Source organism: Periplaneta americana, chromosome 1, assembly GCF_040183065.1.
Source record: "Periplaneta americana isolate PAMFEO1 chromosome 1, P.americana_PAMFEO1_priV1, whole genome shotgun sequence".
In the NCBI taxonomy this organism is placed as follows: Eukaryota; Metazoa; Arthropoda; class Insecta; order Blattodea; family Blattidae; genus Periplaneta; species Periplaneta americana.
The window spans coordinates 183905830-183930227 of NC_091117.1; the positions used below are offsets into that span (position 1 = coordinate 183905830).

The following is a 24398-nucleotide window of genomic DNA, read 5'->3' on the forward strand; positions in this document are numbered from 1 at the left end:
TACAATTTCTCGTTGTTGACGTCCTATTTTAAAAATAGCATTCCAATATTAACAGCAGTAAAAATATCATTAACTTTTGATACATTTTCGGGATGTTTTTTTTTGTTTTGGGAAATTTGATTTCGGGCAAAGTCATTAGAGAAATTGGGTTCGAGAGGGAGTCTTTCGAGAGAATGGGTATTTGGGAAAATAGATTCGGGAAAATATCCGGAAATCATATGCGGAGACAAAGAGGAAGGCAAAAAAATAGGAATGATTGGAGAATGCTGGATTTGCAGTAAAAGACCTGTACTTTGGCGGAAAACTGTGAATGACATAATAATAATAATAATAATAATAATAATAATAATAATAATAATAATAATAATGTGCATTTTATTCTCCATGAAAACTAGACACGTCCTATTTTAAACATAGCATTCCAATATTAACAGCAGTAAAAATATCATTAACTTTTGATACATTTTCGGGATATATTTTTGTTTTGGAAAATTTGATTTCGGGCAAAGTCATTAGAGAAATTGGGTTCGAGAGGGAGTCTTTCCAGAGAATGGGTATTTGGGAAAATAGATTCGGGAAAATATCCGGGATTCATATGCGGAGACAAAGAGGAAGGCAAAAAAATAGGAATGATTGGAGAATGCTGGGTTTGCAGTAAAAGGCCTGTACTTTGGCGGAAAACTTTGAATGACTAATAATAATAATAATAATAATGATAATAATGATAATAATGATAATAATAATAATAATAATAATAATAATAATAATAATAATATGCATTTTATTCTCCATGTAAACTGTACATTTTCACATTGTTTTTTAAAGATGAAAACAATTACCACTTACATAGTGCATAAAGAACTATGTTCTCTATCTGCAGGACTTGACAACGTAAACTTTTCAGTTTACGATAAATTTCTGCTGGCCCCACTCTAAATAAAGTGAATATTTTAATTCAACTCAACATGTTACAGTTTTCTCGCACATGCGATCGCACAATCGTTCTTTCCCTCGAAGCTGTTTCAGCTCTTCAGTTTTTATTCGCACCAATTACCGCTGCCTAAACCATGGCTGCTTATGGCAGTATAATTTCTTAGGTCATTAGCCAGTCTGCAATTTTTTTATTGTACAGGGTCAGTGACCATTCACCAAGGTTGAGACTTCCAGGAACGAATACGCCTAAGTGTGCGTATTCTTGTAATCCATTGTAGCGAGTATATGAACAGCTATATGATTTCAGGTGTACTTATCAAATACACACTCAGGATTCACCGATGTCGGTTCTTGTTTACATGCGACGGATTATTGTTGTGCATTAGTCCCATCTGTTGGATTTATTTTGTACTAATGTCGACCGGTTGCTCAGTCGGATATTGTCTGTAACCATATCAGTAGTACTAAACGAAGTAGTGATTTTCGCTGTTTCCAATCTTAATTTTATTAAATTTTCAACAATAATCTCACTAAAGTTTTTGATTTATCTAGATAAAATCAAAACTCGAGTGGGATGTAATTGACTATTAGACGATTAGAAGAAAGTATATGAAGAGTAGAAGAAATAAAGTACTCTAATACAATAAAATATTAATTGACTTACTAAAATTCTATTTCACTAATGTTAGCTTCACCAAAATGTTTGAACGGAGCCGCCATTTTTAGTTGACTGTCTGTGCTGTAAACAAATGACGATCCCAAAGCATGTTTTATAGTACCGTAAAGAATTTGCAGTTTGAAATGTTGGCAAACAGAGAAGCAAATGGTAGGGAGGTGATAAAACCAGAAGAAAGTATATAAGGATTAGAAGAAATGAAGTACTCTAATACAATAAAACAGATACTAATTTACTCTGATGAACATTCCCTCTAAGTTTCAACATTTTAGTAAACATATAAAAATTTTAATAAAATATGTAAAAACAATCATTGCAGAAAATAAACTGGAAATAATGAGATATAAATGCCAATTTTTTTCGGAAACTAGTGGAGTGATTGAAATGTTTTTTTGACATAGAACAAAGGCATAATTTAATTTTGGGAACTATAATAATTTTTCTATGTTGGTTTGGAAATTACGCACCTATTATTGGATAAAAATTGGAAATTGTATGTGATTTTTTTTGGAAATTTGAAAAATTAATGTAATTTTCTTCATATTTTGCAGTGATTATTGGTATAGACCTCTATGAAATAATTAAAATATTTAAATAATTTTAGTTGACAGAATTCAGCCTTGATTGAATAATGTGTGTGTAAAGTGTCATGCAGATTGATCCAACCACTTCTGAGAAAAATTGAAATTTTGTTTGAAAAATTAAGTTTACGGGAAATTAAGAAACATTACATTGTTCACTTTTGAAACTGAGATTGATTTCTGTCCGTTTTTTAAAGTGGACGTGTCCACTTTTAAAACAGAAAACCCAGAATTAGGATAGTAATGCGAAAATTCTGCGCGCCTCAACCTCTAGTTATGTCATTTCGTCTAGTGTATTTATATTCCAATCATAACCTAAATACTCGATCTCAGACCACCGGCACATCGAGTATCTTATCATAAGACTTCCCAATACTCATAATTCACAGTTTCAATTTCTCGTTATAACATACTGCGTATGTTGAGGAAGCACTGAGCATGCGCAGTATGTTTGAACTGGAAAATTCAGGTAAGCACTGAGCATGCGCAGTATGTTTGAACTGGAAAATTCAGGTAAGCACTGAGCATGCGCAGTATGTTTGAACTGGAAAATTGAGGTAAGCACTGAGCATGCGCAGTATGTTTGAACTGGAAAATTCAGGTAAGCACTGAGCATGCGCAGTATGAACTGGAAAATTGAGGTAAGCACTGAGCATGCGCAGTATGTTTGAACTGGAACTTTGAAAATTCAGGTGGCCCATATTTTGTTTCTGCGTTTGTACTGTACCCAGCGAGATGTAGAAAGAATTTGTTTAAATTGAAAAATAATTTCTCCTAATTTAAGCGAAAAAGAGATTCTTGTCATTTTTCATTCGACATACAACTTTCTAAATACTATCTGTAGGCTATAGGTAAGGTTGTAATTGAATAACTGGAGAATATTTTTAACATTTTAATTAATGCCATTACTTTATGAATACAGATGTATTTTCATTTTGGTACACTGAAATTTAAGGAAGTTTCGTGTTGTTTAACTAGGGGAGAGTTGGGTAGTATCGGACATCGGGTAATATCGGACAGTGCGTTTCTTTCATCTACCACCAGATGGTAGTACCTGAATAACATGGTTACGTTTCTGTATGCGACATCACAGAAACGTAACCATGTCATTCAGGTACTATCATCTGGTGGTAGATGAAAGGAACTCACTGTCCGATATTACCCGATGTCCGATACTACCCAACTCTCCCCTAACTTTTAAAAGTATTACGCAGATATAAAATTATCACAATATACTCCTATAGTAACGTATCAACTTAATTAAATACAGTATTCTCTTACAATCAGTGTTGTAATTGGGTCGGTACGGGCCGGTGCCGTACTGTCTAAAATAAAAACTCGCTGTTACCGTACCGGAAAAAAAATAGACTCGAAATATATTAGCTATGTTTAAATATTCTTCAATATATTCTGAAATGGAGGATGTTAGCTATTTGTAAAACATTTTGATTTTGATATCTGGCATAAAAGTAGCAGCTGGCATCTCATATCCTTTGCTTAAACGGTTGTCCATTCGTTGTTTTATAGAAAGGCACTTCAGTAGTTCTGACTTGTTAGTTTCAAGCTTGCATAACGCCGTGATATTTGTATAAGTAATCAACACTAACTTTATGGCATGGCGCCTCAAGAAATCTTCTACACTGATTCGCTAATTTGAAAACTTGCAGAGATGTCTTCGCGTAACACTAATTTTATGATGTGGTGCCTCAAGAATTCTTCTGCACTGATTCGCTAATTTTGAAACTCGCTCAGGCGTAATGCTAGCAGTTTGCTAGAGGAAGGAAATATTGTTACTTTTCGTGCGTTCATGAATCTTAAGTCCAGTTACATGTTATGGATTATATTCCAATTTCAACTAAAGAATGTGAATGAGCATTACTGTAATGAACGATATATGCACTAAGAATAGGAATACTCTTCCAGTAAAAGAGTTCTTAGGCTTTTGTTCCTAAAAAGTGTTGGGCCACTATCGTCGGTGTTTAATGTAATTGTGGCTGCGATCTGGAAGGAGGTCTGCAGAGGCGGATGCATGACGAAGTAACTTTGGAAAAGAAGTGAAGTACGAGTCCATACAGAGTCTAGTCTGACCAAGGAGATTTCAACAGTACCCCCTAAAATTTGTTTCCAACTACAGCACTGCTTCCAATGATAGCAGAATGTGTCAACAATAGCATTTTACAATTCATTCCTCAAGGCAATCCTCGACTTTCCTAAAATGTACTCGTCCAAATCGCTTGGGAGCGTCGCATTATCCAGATCTTGAGCCACGGCCCAATAGCGTTTCCTCAACAGATGTGCAGAAGCCTTTGGCTGTCTCTCTCTGGTGAAGATTCCTTTCTTGTTGCCGCCAACTCTCATAAAAGCTGAAGTAGAAAAACAGAAATTAATTTTATAAATCATCATATTATTTTATTTAGACTTATGTTGAGTTGCAAGAAAACATATATATATATATATATATATATATATAATGTATTCCTCCATTAGTTAGTGGATCTTTAAAGTAAGTGGATTGTCGAGATGCAGAAGAGGAATTCAACGGGCCACAACTGTCATCCTCTGAGGAGTTTAGTGCTGAGAGGAATGCGGTTCCGACTAGTCTAGCGCGGCACTGGAGTGGAAGGGGACAGTGACAGCGGCAGTCTGGAAGGAAGTACAATCATACTGAAAACATTCGCCCAATTTACGAGAGCAGTATGCCTATTAGTTTTCTAACGTATTTTTGGCGAGTTAGAGATACAACCATTCGTACTTACGTGTTCAGAGAGGGAAAGTATTGTAGAATATTTTATTTATTTATTTAGTCTATTATTTATTTATTCTGGTGAAGTTAAGGCCATCATACCACCAGAAATACAAATACAATAAAATAAATGAACATAAAAATCATAATAAAACTACAATAATATAAATGAAAACAAGAATCATACTATAAAATTTAGTGATTAGTAGAATTGAATTAAATTTGTAAAGTAATCAATTTAAATATACTCTACTGCTGAACTCACTTGAGAAGTAAAACTACTTGATTTGTATTTTAAGATATCACCAACAAATGATTTTCGCATGACATTATAGGGATCTGTTTTTCACGATACCAATCACACATATTCTAAAATTCCAATAGAATGAAACCAAAAACTTTTCTACAGCATGTTTCCTTAAAAATGACTTGTAACGATGAAATATTTAATATGAGTAATTCTTATAATATTAACATAGCTAACATCAGGGAGATGTTTGAGCAAAAATTTCAACAACATAATATTGAATATATTAATAACAAAACCATAAATATAGGCCTAGGTAAACAATATGTATATGAAATATTCACACACTACTACAAACTGAAGACTGCATATTTTTGGACGATTAATACTTCCCACTCCGCTCGGCTTGGCTTGTCTGTAGCAACAGAAGAATCTACCTGCAACCCCCCCCCCCCCGCACCGATGGCAAGAATACCTCAGGTCCCAGCGCTAAACTCGTCGGAGGAAGGCAGTAGTTATTAGATCGTTAACTAAGCATCTTTGGATTTCACAAGTGACGCAATAGGACGTGAATGAATAAAAAGTGAACATCGGCGGCTGACTGATATTATAAGAAATTGCTTTTATTGTTGTCAAAATTTGCAATAAATATAGACTAATACGGACCAGAAAGAAAGCATGAACAGAAGTTTCAGTGAGAAAGATAAATATGACTATTTGTTAATAGAAATAGCGCACGAGTGCATTGATTTTATAGAGAATAAAAAGACAGACTACAGAGGACATAACCTTGTCGTCAGATGATGAACTAGAATCTGAAATAAAGAAATAAATAATAACTTCGCTATACGAAGAATGAATGAAAAATAAATAAGTAAACAATAAGTAATCAAATTACCGTACATCGATGGCTAAGAAGACATACCTCTATCTACAAAAATGGTCATTTATTATAACTACAGTATTATTATTTAGATTAACCACATTATTATGGTATTCACAAAATTGGACAGTGTACTAATATTTTGTTTTCGAATAGAAGATCTTGCAAAGCAGAAACATATTTAAGAAGTTTGTCTATTTTGAAAAAATAATTTCTGGAACAGATTTTTTATTTACCTTGCAAATGTACAGATAGAAGGTATCACTTTTTAGCCATCGATATGCAATATTATTTTAATATCGTGTATATAGGTCCATTATACGAAATATCGCATGCCTGAATCTCATACAGGTAAAATTATGATGAATCTAATTATATAAACTACTCTTCAATACGCAAAATGTACGTAAGATGGTTGTCTAACGGAGGAATAAATATTATTATAGGAGGGAAATCAGATCTCTAAGTTAGTGAATCCTTTAACAGACCAATAACACTAAAGATGTTTCTTGCAACCCGTATTTCGAACTTATTGGTCCGTTAGCAGCTAACGAAGGAATAAATAAGTTCTTGCAACCCATCATTACTCTTTTAAGGACATGCCATTACGCGATCATGAGTGATTTGAATCTTCATGAATAGAGCAACCATGATATTTGCTGCGCAATACCGAATAATGGAGATACGTGTTTAATAAAAGCTGTCTTTATTCTTTAAAGTATTTTATTCTGTATGTGTGTGTGTGTGTGTGTGTGTGTGTGTGTGTATGATTGAATCCCTTGCAACGCCTGCTTTAGCCACCACGAATTCCATCACGACTGGAAGAGGATCCAACCCAGGCACCGTGGATGGATGCCCAGCTTTAGATTGGTTCCACATTATGTATATCTTAATATTGCTGTAAATTCTGGGGGAAAAATACAGTAATTATGCACAGAAATAACACTCTTTGAGGATCTAAAGTGCTATAGAAAACAATGAAATTCGTACATTTCTATTAGATTACTCATGCAGGATGACTTATAATGTTGAAATATCACACGATGGAGACATTCATTAATTTAAATGTAGACACTAAGACAATGAAAGCACCAACTACAAGTTACACTCAAAGAAATCTTACAATAATAATTATACTGGTCCGTGTTGAAGTCTGCATAGTTCCAAATCATTTCTCCGATGAAGTATCCTTCCTCACGTAGCCTGTCAAAAGCTTCAAAATGTTTGGACAACAGCAGCACCTGGTACTCTTCAGACCAAATATATTCAGGCGTCTAACAAACAAATAAAGTATATATCTTCAGACCAAATATATTCAGGCGTCTAACAAACAAATAAAGCATATATATAATATATAACTATATATAATTATATATTACTATAGCAAGTCTTAAAATCTCAAAGAGAAAAGGAAAGAAATGGGAGACTAAAGAAAAATGTAAAATGTTGAACATTGTACCAGAAATTACATGCTAAATCAAAAGAAATCAATTGCTCATATAATCCACAAACAGGCTAATTTGCTCTACATAAACAACATTAAAGAGTAAAGGCTGGTTCACAATAAACCGGGAACGGAAACGACAACGAGAACGAGAACGAAAATATTGTTAAAATGTATATTTTTAACATTATTTCCGTTCTCGGTCTCGTTGTCGTTTCCGTTCCCGGTTTATTGTGTACCAGCCTTAAATGGTTTTCAGTAGTTTGGTTAAAATATATTGCTCATTATTTTAATTTGTGAAAATTCGTTCAGGTAGGTATGTAATCTCTGACAGGATGCAATTTTTTGTGTTTATCTGCGAAAGTTCTTTTTATAAACTGTTTAAAAATTAGACTTCAACACGTGAAGATCACTAATAACGAGACAGCGGATTTTCAGTCCCGATACTGAACGTTACGTGTATGTCAGTTGCAGGGAAGTCATTGAACTCATTGCTACGCTTCCTTCGTACGCCAAGAGACGCGGCGTCTTGTCACTGTGTAGGGACCGAAAATCCGCTGTTTGCTAATAAGTATATATAAATGGTAAAGGTTAGTAATATAGTGAGACGAGTAATATTGTGATAGTTCTTTTTGAGAATTTATTACAATTTTACTGAGCGAGAGAAGGACTAGTTTTGTGCATAAACTTGTCCACGAAAATTCCCATAATACAGTGACCCCAAAAACCGATCTTCCTCTGCTCAGTAAAATTGTAATAAATTCTCAAAAAGAACTATCACAATATTACTCAATAACGAACATATTGGACAATGGTGTAATATGTTTTAGTAACAAGTATTAGTACAAACACTTGTGTTCGATATAGTCTAAGTGAACTGAAAATCTAGAACGGAGTGATAAAAGTGTCAATTTTGAATGAATTAGAGGAGTGTAATAGGAAGTTAAGTAAAATGATAGAGATAATGAAAATATGTGAGGAGTATGGCGGGGGAGGCTAGCTAGGATAGTGAAGTATAACATGTAGAAAATTAGTGAGATCTGAAAATGAAATGTGCACAAGAAACAGACATAGTAACGAACATATTGGACAATGGTGAAGTATGTTTTAGTAACAAGTATTATTAGAAACAGTGTGTATTCGATATAAGCGTACTGAAAATCAAGAACAGAGTCGTAAAAGTGTCAATTTTGAATGATCTAAATGGGGTCAAAATTATAAGAGCGTCTACAAAAGGTATAACTGTAATGAATGTAATTGTGGCACCGGATACAAATTGTGAGGTCCACATTACATGGATGTAAATGTTGACATCAAATATATATCATATCATATCATATCATATCATATCATATCATATCATATATCATATCATATATCATATCATATATCATATCATATATCATATCATATCATACCATATCATATCATATCATATCATATCATATATCATATCATATATCATATCATATATCATATCATATCATACCATATCATATCATATCATATCATATCATATCATATCATATCATATCATATCATATCATATCATATCATATCATATCATATCATATCATATCATATCATATCATATCATATCATATCATATCATATCATATCATATCATATCATATATCATATCATATCATATCATATCATATGATATTATATCGTATCATATATCATATCGTATCACATATCACATATCATGTATCATATATCATATCAGAATAATATCAACCTTTACCCTAACTCGAATAATAAATTGAAAATTCAGAAGTCATGGTAATAATAACGACAAATGAGTAATTTGTATTGGACAATGGTGAAGTATGTTTTAGTAACAAGTATTATCAGAAACAGTGTGCATTCGATATAAGCGTACTGAAAATCAAGAACAGAGTCGGAAAATTTTTCAATTTTGAATGATCTAAATGGGGTCGAAATTATAAGAGCGTCTACAAAAGGTATAACTGTAATGAATGTAATTGTGGCACCGGATACAAATTGTGAGGTCCACATTACATGGATGTAAATGTTGACATCAAATATATATCATATCATATCATATCATATCATATCATATCATATCATATCATATCATATCATATCATATCATATATCATATCATATCATATCAAATCATATCATATCATATCATATCATATCATATCATATCATATCATATCATATCATATCATATCATATCATATCATATCATATCATATCATATCATATCATATCATATCATATCATATCATATCATATCATATCATATCATATCATATCATATCATATCATATCATATCATATCATATCATATCATATCATATCATATCATATCATATCATATCATATCATATATCATATCATATCATATCAAATCATATCATATCATATCATATCATATCATATCATATCATATCATATCATATCATATCATATCATATCATATCATATCATATCATATCATATCATATCATATCATATCATATCATATCATATCATATCATATCATATCATATCATATCATATCATATCATATCATATCATATCATATCATATCATATCATATCATATCATATCATATCATATCATATCATATCATATCATATCATATCATATCATATCATATCATATCATATCATATCATATCATATCATATCATATCATATATCATATCATATATCATATCATATATCATATCATATATCATATCATATATCATATCATATATCATATCATATATCATATCATATATCATATCATATATCATATCATATATCATATCATATCATATCATATCATATCATATCATATCATATCATATCGTATCACATATCACATATCACATATAATATATCATATATCATATCAGAATAATATCAACCTTTACCCTAACTCGAATAATAAATTGAAAATTCAGAAGTCATGGTAATAATAACGACAAATGAGTAATTTGTATTTAAAAAAATTGTCAGTTGGCAGTATAAACAATAGGGCTTATAACGCTGCCTGCAAAATATATTATGGTGCTTACCGCATGCAATCCCGACATTGTGTCGGCTCCGTACTCCGTTATGATTATTGGCTTCTTGTATTTGTTAAACCAGTTGCGCGCTTCACTCATGACGTTTGTTATGATGGTATCAGTTCTTCCAGGATTGATGTACCACGCATTGTAGCGGTTGAATGCGATCACGTCCAAGAATTGACCCTGTATAAAACACTTACACTGTTATATTTATATGAACTGTTCGGTGAATACAGAAAATGTCTGAACTGAAGCGTGGATGGGAGACAGGAAGTGGAGCTGACGGGGAAGATAGTTGTGGTTTCGATAAGATAAATTCAAGTAACTAATAAATAAGTAGGTTCTAAGTAATTAAATAGGTTAGTACGTAACTAAATATGTGAGCGAGTAAAAAATAAGTAAACAAGTAAGTTATTAAGTAAATGATTGAATAAGTATTCGTATTCCCAAGAAACTAGTTCGATTAATTAAAATCTGTCTCAATGAAACTTACAGCAGAGTCAGTATAGGCCAGTTTATATCTGATGCTTTTCCAATCCACTGCGAGCTCAAGCAAGGAGATGCACTAACACCTTTACTTTTTAACTTCGCTCTAGAATATGCCATTAGGAAAGTCCAGGATAACGGACAGGGTTTGGAATTGAACGGGTTACATCAGCTTCCTGTCTATGCGGATGACGTGAATATGTTAGGAGAAAATCCACAAACGATTAGGAAAAACACGGAAATTTTACTTGGAGCAAGTAAAGCGATAGGTTTGGAAGTAAGCTCCGAAAAGACGAAGTATATGATTATGTCTCGTGACCAGAATGTTGTACGAAATGGAAATGTAAAAATTTTAGATTTATCCTTCGAAGAGGTGGAAAAATTCAAATATCTTTGAGCAACAGTAACAAATATAAATTACACTTGGAAGGAAATTAAACGCAGAATAAATATGGCAAATGCCTGTTATTATTCGGTTGAGAAGCTTTTGTCATCTGGTCTGCTGTCAAAAATTCTGAAAGTTAGAATTTATAAAACAGTTATATACATTAATGTAAACTTTGGATTATAAATATTTTACATCTGGATTACACAACTTACAAATAAATATTTCCTTGAAATTTGTCTCATATAAATTGCAATTAATTGAATTTGTAACCCTAACATGCTTATCTCGGATAAAGTACGGTTACATGTATTATTGGAGTAATACCTAAAAGTAAAAATAATTGCATGTAGAGATGTTTTATTATATTTGTGGTAATAACTGACTGTTGAGTTCCAATTGGCTTAACTTGGTCGTGGGTGTCAGAGTATTAAAAGACAGGAAAAACAAAAGTTACCTGGTTACCTTCATTCTAAAGCTCTGTTCACTGCTTTCCTGAGTGTAAAGTGAGAGTTTAGGCATACTTTTTCTCACAGATTAGTATAACCTTTTCTTATCTCTCTTCCTCCTCATCACAAATTGTGACATTATGACAGAGGTAAAGTATAATAAAATATCAAGAACTTAAGAATCAGTTTTATCACTTACGAGGTTCTGACTGTTGACTTAACATGCATAAAACTCTACTCACCGTACTGTCAATATCGTAAGTGTCCCTCATTGCCATAGTGATAGGTCTGGAGGAGTCCAAGGACTTGATGTGACTGGTGACGGAACTGAAAAAAAACAGTTTAATATTAATATCTGAAACATGAAAAAATATTTATTAAATGACTCGCGTAAGATTGCCAAGAATATATACCATTTGAAAGAATGCAGTAGATATATTTATTTCTGAGTTAACTGTGGAAGCGGTTTATGTTAAAAGCCTAACAAATCAGAGTTAGACTTCCCGGAGGACATTTTGAACGAATGAATGAATGAATGAATGAATGAATGAATGAATGAATGAATGAATGAATGAATGAAGGGATTGCTGAGTGAAGAAATAGATCGTCTTTTGAACGAACATGCATGAATGGATTTAGTAAATGTATAGTTAAATGGATGGATGGATGAATGAATGAATTTAATTAATATGGACTAATGGATGTTTGAATGAATGAGAGTGGATGAGGTGGATGTTTGAATGAATGAGAGTGGATGAGGTGGATGTTTGAATGAATGGACGGATGGATGTTTGAATGAATGAGAATGGATGAGGTATATGTTTGAATGAATAGACGGATTGACGTTTGAATGAGAATGGATAAGGAGATGTTTGAATGAATGGACGGATTGATATTTGAATGCAAATGGATGAGGTAGATGTTTGAATGATTCGACGGATTGATGTTTGAATGAGAATGGATAAGGAGATGTTTGAATGAATCGACGGATTGATGTTTGAATGAGAATGGACGAGGTAGATGTTTGAATGAATCGACGGATTGATGTTTGAATGAGAATGGATGAGGTGGATGTTTGAATGAATGGACGGATTGATATTTGAATGAGAATGGATGAGGTAGATGTTTGAATGATTGGACGGATTGATGTTTGAATGAGAATGGATAAGGAGATGTTTGAATGAATGGACGGATTGATGTTTGAATGAGAATGGATGAGGTGGATGTTTGAATGAATGGACGGATTGATATTTGAATGAGAATGGATGAGGTAGATGTTTGAATGAATCGACGGATTGATGTTTGAATGAGAATGGATGAGGTGGATGTTTGAATGAATGGACGGATTGATATTTGAATGAGAATGGATGAGGTAGATGTTTGAATGAATGGACGGATTGATGTTTGAATGAGAATGGATAAGGAGATGTTTGAATGAATGGACGGATTGATATTTGAATGAGAATGGATGAGGCGGATGTTTGAATGAATGGACGGATTGATATTTGAATGAGAATGGATGAGGTAGATGTTTGAATGAATGGACGGATTGATGTTTGAATGAGAATGGATAAGGAGATGTTTGAATGAATGGACGGATTGATATTTGAATGAGAATGGATGAGGTGGATGTTTGAATGAATGGACGGATTGACGTTTGAATGAGAATGGATGAGGTAGATGTTTGAATGAATGGACGGATTGATATTTGAATGAGAATGGATGAGATAGATGTTTGAATGAATGGACGGATTGAAGTTTGAATGAGAATGGATGAGGTAGATGTTTGAATGAATCGACGGATTGATGTTTGAATGAGAATGGATGAGGTAGATGTTTGAATGAATGGACGGATTGATGTTTGAATGAGAATGGATGAGGTAGATGTTTGAATGAATGGACGGATTGATGTTTGAATGAGAATGGATGAAGTGGATGTTTGAATGAATGGACGGATTGATGTTTGAATGAGAATGGATGAGGTGGATGTTTGAATGAATGGACTGATGGATGGTTGAATGAATGAGAATGTATGAGGTGGATATTTGAATGAATAGACGGATGGATGTTTGAATGAGTGGAAGAAAGAAATGATGAGTGAGGTATCACACTCATACCCGAAGTAGCTCTCGGCTTCCGAACCTTCTGTCACTGCCTCGTTGGCCACGGACCACATGATGACGCTCGGCCGGTTCTTGTCTCTGTTATAAAGTCTCGTCAGAGCAGTTTTATGTGCTTCCAGTACATCTTCGTTAAAATTGGAGGGGCTTCGTCTGCAAGCATAATATAGTTCAGTTATAGTCAATACAGTGTGATAATAACATTTTCAATAATGTAAAGGTCCAGACTTATCTCTTTTTTTGTTCAAATACTATTATATGACTCCAGTGTACATACCCTATATCAATACCAGGACACTCGTCGATGATCATGATGCCCTCTCTGTCCGCGAAGTCCATGATCTCCTCAGCGTAAGGGTAATGCGATGTGCGGTAAGCATTGGCTCCCAGCCACTTTATCAGGTTGTAGTCGCGGGCGATCAGAGGGAAATCAAGTCCCTTGCCTCTTATCTGGAATATAAAATTACTCTTTGCAACAATAACGTGCATCTTCTCTCTTACTTTGTGTTCAACTAAAATAATTGATAAAATGTGACGTTTTCGTTATATGCCAGAGAATATGAATAACATATGAGGCTATGTGGGATGGATGTTGAGACATCATCACACATTCTGCTGGACTGTCCAGGTTTTTGCCATGTCTGACATCGATACTTTGGGAATCACATGTTGTCTCCTGTGGAGATTGAGGAAATCAAAGTCAGCAGTATAGTGAAGTTTGTCATTCACTGTCGTTTCCTGGGATGATTTATAGTTTATATGGCTTATAATGGTGCACTGTAACTGTTTTCCACCTCCATGAAGAACAAATAAGGCCGAGAAAAGACTAAACATCACGATAACATATCATCAGCACCATCATCAAGTAGTAGTAGTAGTAGTAGTAGTAGTAGTAGTAGTAGTAGTAGTAGTAGTAGTAGTAGTAGTAGTAATGAAAAGAAAAGATATGGTACTTGCCGGTAAATGTGGTTCTCAAAGCGGGTATGGTAGAAGTCTTGGAGATATTACTAATGGTGGTGGTAATGATGATGATAGTGGTTATGCTAGTAGGAATTATGGTGATGGTATTAGTAGTAATACTTTGGTGAAATCCCGGATCATATATCAGATTTACCATTCCCATGTTATAAACTGACAACATATAAAGGAGAGCAACCACTAGGATTTCCATTGTCGGAATGAATATTTTTAGTAATGACCGCCAGACGGAAGTACAGCTGTAAGTTATAACTCCATGCAATTCCATCAAGGTTATAAGTGACTTCTTTTGCAATCGCTAGATGGCAGCATAGTCAAATTGATAAATAAAAGTTGTCTTGAAAATGAATTAGGCTGATCAATTTGTTATATAGATGAGGAGTGGTATTAATAGTGACACTAGTGGTGGTATTAATAGTAACGGTGGTAGCGATGTTAGCAGAAGTAGTTGCTAGAGGTGCTAGTTCTCGAAATGGTGATGATCCTTTTATGTTTGGTTGTAGATAGAAGTGATGATGGTAGTAATAGTGGTAGTGGTAGTGATAGTAGTGGTGTGTTAGTAGTGATAATGGTAGTGGTGTTAGTAGTGGTAATGGTGGTGTGTTAGTAGTGATGGTGGTATTAGTAGTGGTAAAGGTGATGATGTTAATATTGGTGATGGTAGTGGTAGTAGTAAGCTAATTTTAATAGTGATATTGGTTGTGAAGTTAGTAGTGGTGGTAATGGTGGTTGTAACTGTAGTACAGTCATAAAAGTAGCAGTAATGGTGGTGCTCATGGCTGCAATGGCGATATATGATGATAATTGAGTAGCTTAAATACTCTCGTGTCTCTAACCCCACTTTTTCAAAATTTCACATAATGTGCAGACTGTGTACTTACATTGGAGTCTTCGTGTCGCCCAAACCCTCTCATGTAGATCGGTCTTCCGTTGATAGTGACACTAGTACTGTTCCAGGCGATTTTCCTTATTCCTACTGGAAGACGATACAAATCTTCTGCTATACCATCTTCTGAAGACAGGCGAACCTACAACGTTTGATACAAAATATGTATAATTCCATTTTGTAAGACAGGAGACAGTTCATGAAGTTGATGTAAGTAGGTCAAGTTTAGTGTAAGAAAGAAAAGAACAAACTCCATAAAGATTACGAGATATGGAACGAACACTAGTATGAAATACTAAAATAAACTCGCGTGTTACCATAGTGATAATATGGAGGCTACAGTTACAGAATCTAATGTAAAGGGTCCTCTAAATATGACGCTCCCCGGAATCTCAGCGACATATTCTGTTATATGCCTCGCACAGTTACCGCGAAATCGGTCGCCGTTTCTACGGTAGTAACATTAATTTATAAAACCTGTTTATGTACAATTTTAAAACGAATTAGAGTGCATTTTACCTGTGCCAAAATGAAATGTTCAGTGTCCTGTTTCAATACATTTTTGAATCTCCGAAGATTATTCTGAAATACTAGACTAATTTTTTCTTGCGAAATATTAGAAATGACTTGTCAGATATTCTCTTCCACTTTTTGTATAACTTAAAAAGTCATGCCTTCAGTGTTCTCAAGCAATTAAAAATAACACAATACTTTGAACTACATTACGCACGAATGAGTAATCCCTTCAGTAGCTTACAGCAGACTGAGTTGAACTGCACACATGTATCGTCCGACAAACGCCCTTAAACTTCGGTGCCTACGACAGGCACACTGTGGGATGCAACTTTTCTGTACGTCGCGTGGAATCATATACGGAGGAATCTGTAGAGCTATGTTAAAATATAATTAAGTAGAGACATTGGGAGGGAATAATGTCGTAAATATGTTGGAGAATGTAATTAACACGAATATTATCCGTGGGGATATCAAGGGAAGAAGTCTAAAGAAATTCAATATTGTAATATACCAGAGGAAGATGTTAGGTCAAGAATTTTAAGTTTACAATACGTGATTAATTATCTTTGTGCGATGCGGTATTAAGTTCTTGGCCTAAAATGAAACATGTTATATCTCAAAATAACAATTTTTATGTAACAACGTGATCAACTTTTAACTCTATATATGAGTAGTGTAATATCAAAGACGGACATCTGTCGTCTCCATAGTTTTGATCTACAGGCACTTTTTTGTTTCATAGTAGTCTTTGTAATATTTTAACACAATTTATTTTATAAAAGTAGTATTAGAGTTTGCATATGGTTTCACCATAACTGAAAACAGTATGAAAAATTGTATAAGATTCCACTTACTTACTTACAAATGGCTTTTAAGGAACCCGAAGGTTCATCGCCGCCCTCACATAAGCCCGCCATCGGCCCCTATCCTGTGCAAGATTAATCCAGTCTCTATCATCATACCCCACCTCCCTCAAATCCATTTTAATATTATTCTCCCATCTACGTCTCGGCCTCCCTAAAGGTCTTTTTCCCTCCGGTCTCCCAACTAACACTCTATATGCATTTCTGTATTCGCCCATACGTGCTACATGCCCTGCCCATCACAAACGTCTGGATTTTAAGTTCCTAATTATGTTAGGTGAAGAATACAATGCGTGGAGTTCTGTGTTGTGTAACTTTCTCCATTCTCCTGTAACTTCATCCCGCTTAGCCCCAAATATTTTCCTAAGCACCTTATTCTCAAACACCCTGAACCTATGTTCCTCTCTCAGAGTGAGAGTCCAAGTTTCACAACCATACAGAACAACCGGTAATATAACTGTTTTATAAATTCTAACTTTCAGATTTTTGGACAGCAGACTGGATGATAAGAGCTTCTCAACCGAATAATAACAGGCATTTCCCATATTTATTCTGCGTTTAATTTCCTCCCGAGTGTCATTTATATTTGTTACTGTTGCTCCAAGATATTTGAATTTTTCCACCTCTTCGAAGGATAAATCTCCAATTTTTATATTTCCATTTCGTACAATATTCTGGTCACGAGACAAAATCATATACTTTGTCTTTTCGGGATTTACTTCCAAACCGATCGCTTTACTTGCTTCAAGTAAAATTTCCGTGTTTTCCCTAATCGTTTGTCAATTTTCTTCTAACATATTCACGTCATCTGCATAGACAAGAAGCTGATGTAAACCGTTCAATTCCAAACCCTGCCTGTTATCCTGAACTTTCCTAATGGCATATTCTAGAGCGAAGTTAAAAAGTAAAGGTGATAGTGCATCTCCCTGCTTTAGCCCGCAGTGAATTGGAAAAGCATCAGATAGAAACTTACCTATACGGACTCTGCTGTATGTTTCACTGAGACACATTTTAATTAATCGAACTAGTTTCTTGGGAATACCAAATTCAATAACAATATCATATAATACTTCCCTCTTAACCGAGTCATATGCCTTTTTGAAATCTATGAATAACTGATGTACTGTACCCTTATCTCCCATTTTTTCTCCATTATCTGTTGAATACAAAAAATCTGATCAATAGTCGATCTATTACGCCGAAAACCGCACTGATGATCCCCAATAATTTCATCTACGTACGAAGTTAATCTTCTCAAAAGAATATTGGACAAAATTTTGTACGACGTCAACAAAAGTGATATTCCTCGAAAGTTACCACAGTTGGTTTTATCCCCCTTTTTAAAAATAGGTACAATTATGGACTCCCTCCATTGTTGTGGTACAATTTCCTTTTCCCAAATTGCAAGTACAAGTTTATAAATTTCACTATATAATGCACTTCCACCCTCTTGTATTAATTCTGCTGGAATTTGATCGATGCCTGGAGACTTGTACTTTTTCAGATTTTCTATCGCAATTTCGACTTCTGAAAGCGTGGGTTCGGGTATAAATGGCTCAGCAGTTTGTATTTCAATTTCGTCCCGATCATTTCTATTTGGCCTATGTACATTTAGTAGTTGCGCAAAATAGTTTTTCCATCTGTTTAGGATTGATGGAAAGTCTGCAAGCAAGTCACCATTCTTATCCTTGATCACGTTTACCCTTGGCTGATATCCGTTCTTAAATTCCATTATACCCTTATATAAATGTCGAATGTTTTTATTCTTACTATTTGTTTCTACCTTATTCAGTTTTTCCTTCAAGTAACCTCTCTTTTTATTCCTAAGTGTACGACTTGCTTCCCGTCTTTCATTGAAATAATTATCTCTCTTCTCCTCAACTGGATCCTGTAAGAATTTCAATTTTGCCTGTTTCCTTCTTTCTACTACCATGCAACAATCTTCATCAAACCACGGTTTCTTTTTCTTAGTTTCATAATAACCTATGCTCTGCTCAGCTGCAATTTGTATAAGATTCCACATCTATCTAAATTTCGATCTGAGAGTCAGATGTCCGCCTTTGATATTAAGCTACTCATATCTATTGATATTAGAGGAGAAAAATTCGCTTCGGCGTTGGGAATCGAACCCGGGTTCTTGGTTCTACGTACCAAGCGCTCTAACTATTGCGATACACCAAAGTTCAATCCACATCACCGAATCGAATCTCTCTCCTCCAATATGATATTATACAAGGAGCGCACTCAATTGACTTGGTGGTCGGGATTCCACAGTAGTATGCACTATTGGGCGAAGAATCTAAGTGAAGATTAATTTTTGGTCCTACAGAATATATTTGTTATGGTAACAATTGCGCTCTGTAGATTTACTGTTATGTAAAAGAACTCCTGCGGGACAAAATTCCGGCACACCGGCGACGCTGATATAACCTCGGCAATTGCAAGCGTCGTTAAATAAAACATAATATAATTATTAACAAGATACACATTAACTGTATATACTCTATAAATGCAATATATACAATTAATTCATTTAACAAAATCAGCTCTGTTATGATAAACAAAATCAGCTCTGTTATGATAAACAAAATTATATATTCTGAGATTATGAAATTCATATCTTTTACCATAACTGTCAGTAAAAATTCGTTTAAGCTAAGAAAATGTTCTTCCTACGTCACAAGACGTTACAGTGACACAATTATAACAACAAAAATCAATACACAAATTAACAATATTTACATTTTACACAATATATACAAAATGCAGATCAAAATGAAATAAAACGTAACATAGATTGAAAAATTAAAATAAAAGTCTGAATGAAAATGCAACTTACTCAGTATTAGAATCAGATCACAATGTAATCGTAACTTGGTGTTTTTATTGCACTAGGATTCATACTCTATTCGTACCTGCTTGCAATTATTCTACCTTGCTCATGCATCCACGTGACGTAATAGATGTACGAGAAGAAACTACTCGATCCGCTGTACGTTTGGGAAAAAAAAATACGTTGCCTGATAATTACAAACGAAAAAGAGATGAGATGACGTATATTTGAAAATTTGTGTACGTTAACTCAGATATTAAAACATAAATATAGACTTACCTCCAGAGTATAGAGATACGCAGGGTCGGGATCCATGAGATAGGGCCACCACAGTTTGGCCTGAGGGACCTCCAGCTTTCCCTCCAGACCTGCAACGTCCTGGAGTACATAGTTACCGTCTCTGTCCAAAAGACTCACTGTAGCGGTGGGAAGTCCTGAAGGATTTCCGCCAACCGTAACGTTGTATGTAATAATACCTGCAACGAGTTCACACATTTAGCGTTAAAAATTCGATGTGTATGAAAATTCTATGCGTTAACAGGAAAGCTGGACTTCGTTGTCTGATTCTTAGACGACGTAAAAATCACAAGTCTACAATGAAGGGAAATGGAAAGAAGAGAAATAACTTTCCCATAATTTAAAATTAATGAACTTTCTGTATGTAACATTTAATACAACATAGAGCGACAATACTTTCTGCAAGGTAACACAATACGATGTGTTAATGTTATTGAATATATCCCTATGAAGCCACCGGTATAACTCAAACGGTAGCGCGTTTGTCTACTAATCGGGAGCGCGTTTGAACGTGCGTTCGATTCCCGTTTCTGCTGATTTGTTGCTTCGTTTTTTCCGCGGGTTTCCCCAAGTGTAAGGCAAATGTAAAGTATTCATATAAATATCCTCAGCCTCATCTCTAAAATAATGTCTTACTATTACTAATTCTAGCGATACTAAATAACTTAGTAGTTGTTACGATATCGTTAAATAACAGACTGCAAATACAAGGAAGAGGAGAAGCACTAGTCAATAGAAAGAATGCAATATCCTAAACACATTTTTATTAGTCCTACTTATTGAATAGTAGACTGCTATGATTATTAAGTCACAGTTCTTATTATTAATAGGATTGCATTCCCCATTTCTCACTCATTTTTTCTCTTGCTGTCATCAATTATTGTTTTTATCGTAAGACTGGACAACTCCGCGTTCAGCCGATCTCAGCCGCGAATTGTCTATAAAGCAATTCAGGATGGAAGGGAACCTATTACATTAATTCACAGAGGTAATAGATCAACTCAATGAGAACAAGTTTTGTCGAGTGTTTTGATACGTTCAATAGTTTTGAGAATACGAAATGTAACGTGTTGCAACGTATCATCAGATACGTTTCGATCAAATTACTGTAGATCAAAACGTAATGTAATATCAATGAATTAATTACCTACCGGTACGTAAATTGTTTGGTTTTGAATATTATTTATTACGCTATAATCTCTTTAACTCTAAATTTAATACCATTAAACTTATTTAACATTCATTGTATGTTGACTGTTTTGCTTTTTACGTAATTACAAAATAATGAAGAATATAAATTCTTATAAAACAAAAGTATTTCCATTAAAGATTCCTTTACATTTGATGTAAACTCAAAATAACATTATTACGAATACACATTCTGTAACTCAATCAGTTATTATCTTTGAAGAATTGAAAATAAAATAATTTAAAAAATAAATTAAGTTTACAGTAATGTTAAGTAATGTACTAAGTGTTACGTATGTACAATAATAATTTGATCGAAACGTATCTGATGAGGGGTTTTTGGTTTACATTCTCCTCTCGCACGTTTTGCGGAGAGAATGATTGTAGTAACACTCACCCCCACTGCAGAGCAGTGACCTCAAGGACCACTGCAGTGTTGCAACATGTTACATTTCGTATTCTCAAAACTATTGCACGTATCAAAATACTTATTTGACAAAACTTGTTCCATTTGACTTACTCTATTACCTCTGTGAATTAATATAAAAGGTTCTCTTCCACTCTGTGTAAAAGTCGTAACGGTTGTGTACGTTGAAATCGTGGCTACTACAATAACAAGTGACTGTTCAAGATATTCTTTTGTGAAAGTCTTGCGCCCCATGACGGAAACTGGTATCGGAATTGAGAAAAGTGAAGATGCTGCTTAGCAATAAGACAATAAAGCGAGCGCACTGGATTTGACCACAAGGCGAAAGTTTTTTCTGTAATATGATGTAAGTGCGATATAATGTTATGTAATTGATATGACATGGCACTTAATATATTATGAGATAATAGATTACCTGTATCACCGTTTATATCTGTATTGATATCTATGTCGTCAATGTAAACACTGGGTGTAGTGTATAGTAGAACAGATCTGTGAATCCCTGCGTAATTGAAGAAGTCGAATGTGTAAGTTTGTACGACTTGTGTTCCGTTGTCCCTGTAATAAAATATTATAACATATTAAACTAAATTCTTAGTGCTCCAACTGAAAATGTTCTAATGTTAGATAGAATTTCAGGAAAGCGAATTTATATTTTGAAGTAAACTAATTATGTATGTGAGACCTAATGACGTGCCAATATAAAGAAGAAGACAATTTATATCATGGCATCGGTTAAAAGAGATTAAAAGTGAGGAAAAATATGTTTCGGTTTGCTTTGAATTTTGTACGCTTTATAAAATTGAATGTATTTACATCTCAATGTGTTAGAAACACTAAAAAATTTGATAACGTAACATTTGTTATGCTTCGTATTTAAATGAAATAAAAACACAAGAATTAAATTAACACACATCTTTAAACGATTGTCATATGCTTCGGTTTGCTTTGAATTTTGTATGATTTAGATAGATAGATAGATAGATAGATAGATAGATAGATAGATAGATAGATAGATAGATAGATAGATAGATAGATAGATAGATAGATAGATAGATAGATAGATAGATAGATAGATAGATAGATAGATAGATAGATAGATAGATAGATAGATAGATAGATAGATAGATAGATAGATAGATAGATAGATAGATAGATAGATAGATAGATAGATAGATAGATAGATAGATAGATAGATAGATAGATAGATAGATAGATAGATAGATAGATAGATAGATAGATAGATAGATAGATAGATAGATAGATAGATAGATAGATAGATAGATAGATAGATAGATAGATAGATAGATAGATAGATAGATAGATAGATAGATAGATAGATAGATAGATAGATAGATAGGTAGGTAGGTAGGTAGGTAGGTAGGTAGGTAGGTAGGTACTTTATTGCTTGGACGTAAGTACCTTATACATAGCAACGTCAATATAAATAAAATCATACAAAATTATTTGCCAAGTTAAAATATTCGTTAATGCTATACAAACTCTGTTCATACAATTTTCTTTTAATTAGCGATTTGAATGAATTATAATTTAAATTTTTAGTTGAATTAGGTAAGCTATTATAAAACTTCAGTGACATATAATAAAAACTGTTTTGTGTAGTCTTGTATCTGCATAAATCAAGTCTTATATCTTTACAACTTCTCGTATGGTGTTCGTGAAAATGCAAGTTCAAAGGGAAATTATCTATATTCATTTTGGTATATAACAAACACTGCAATACATATAGCGATGGAAGAGTGAGAATTTTACAGGATTGAAATGAAGGTTTACAATGTTCTTTTGGTCCAACACCACAAATAATTCTCACTGCTTTCTTCTGTAATTTAAAAATATTAAAAGATGAACTATGATTCCCCCATAATAAAACACCATATTGAAGAATTAATTTACATCTCAATGTGTTAGAAACACTAAAAGTTTGATAACATAACATTAGTTATGCTTCGTATTTAAATGGAATAAAACCACAAAAATTAATTAACAAACACTTTTAAATGGTTGCCATTCTTAAATTAGCCAACAAGAAATATGGAAAATTTTACTCAATGTAATTATGTCAACTTCTGATGACTTCTTCATTAACTGAATAAAGTGAAAATTCTTTTAAACAATGACGATTTAATCTTTGGCTTTACTCACACAGAATTTTCACCCTATGCCTTGAGCAAAGAAAAATGCATTAATTTAGTTTGGAATCTATGAGAGATACCTGATATTTATAACGTGGGCTGTGATGTGTAAAAAAACTGTCAATACTTTCTTCTCGTGAAATTATCAAGTTTCTTCAATACACTAAATTGGTTCCAATGCTGTTTAAGAAAATAAGGCACTGTAACATTTAAATAATTAGAACTCTAGGTTCACAAAACGTGTATGTACAGGGTGTTAATGAATAACCCCCCAAA

The 24398-nt window shown here is 33.7% G+C and overlaps 1 protein-coding gene across 2 annotated transcripts in view; it reads right to left on the reverse strand.

The window, feature by feature from the left end:
- Positions 1–761: 761 nt before the first annotated feature.
- LOC138705090 (beta-glucuronidase-like) overlaps positions 762–24398 on the reverse strand; it is a 155664-nt gene continuing 132027 nt past the window's right edge. For both annotated transcript variants that reach the window (XM_069833720.1, XM_069833710.1), the window contains exons 5-13: positions 22385–22527; positions 20337–20533; positions 15841–15987; positions 14259–14431; positions 13979–14134; positions 12104–12188; positions 10548–10724; positions 7187–7337; positions 762–4553 (exon numbers count right to left, since the gene is read on the reverse strand). In XM_069833720.1, coding sequence (XP_069689821.1) covers positions 4366–4553; positions 7187–7337; positions 10548–10724; positions 12104–12188; positions 13979–14134; positions 14259–14431; positions 15841–15987; positions 20337–20533; positions 22385–22527 — 1417 coding nt within the window. In that variant the 3' untranslated portion in view covers positions 762–4365. The remainder of the gene's footprint in view (positions 4554–7186; positions 7338–10547; positions 10725–12103; positions 12189–13978; positions 14135–14258; positions 14432–15840; positions 15988–20336; positions 20534–22384; positions 22528–24398) is intronic.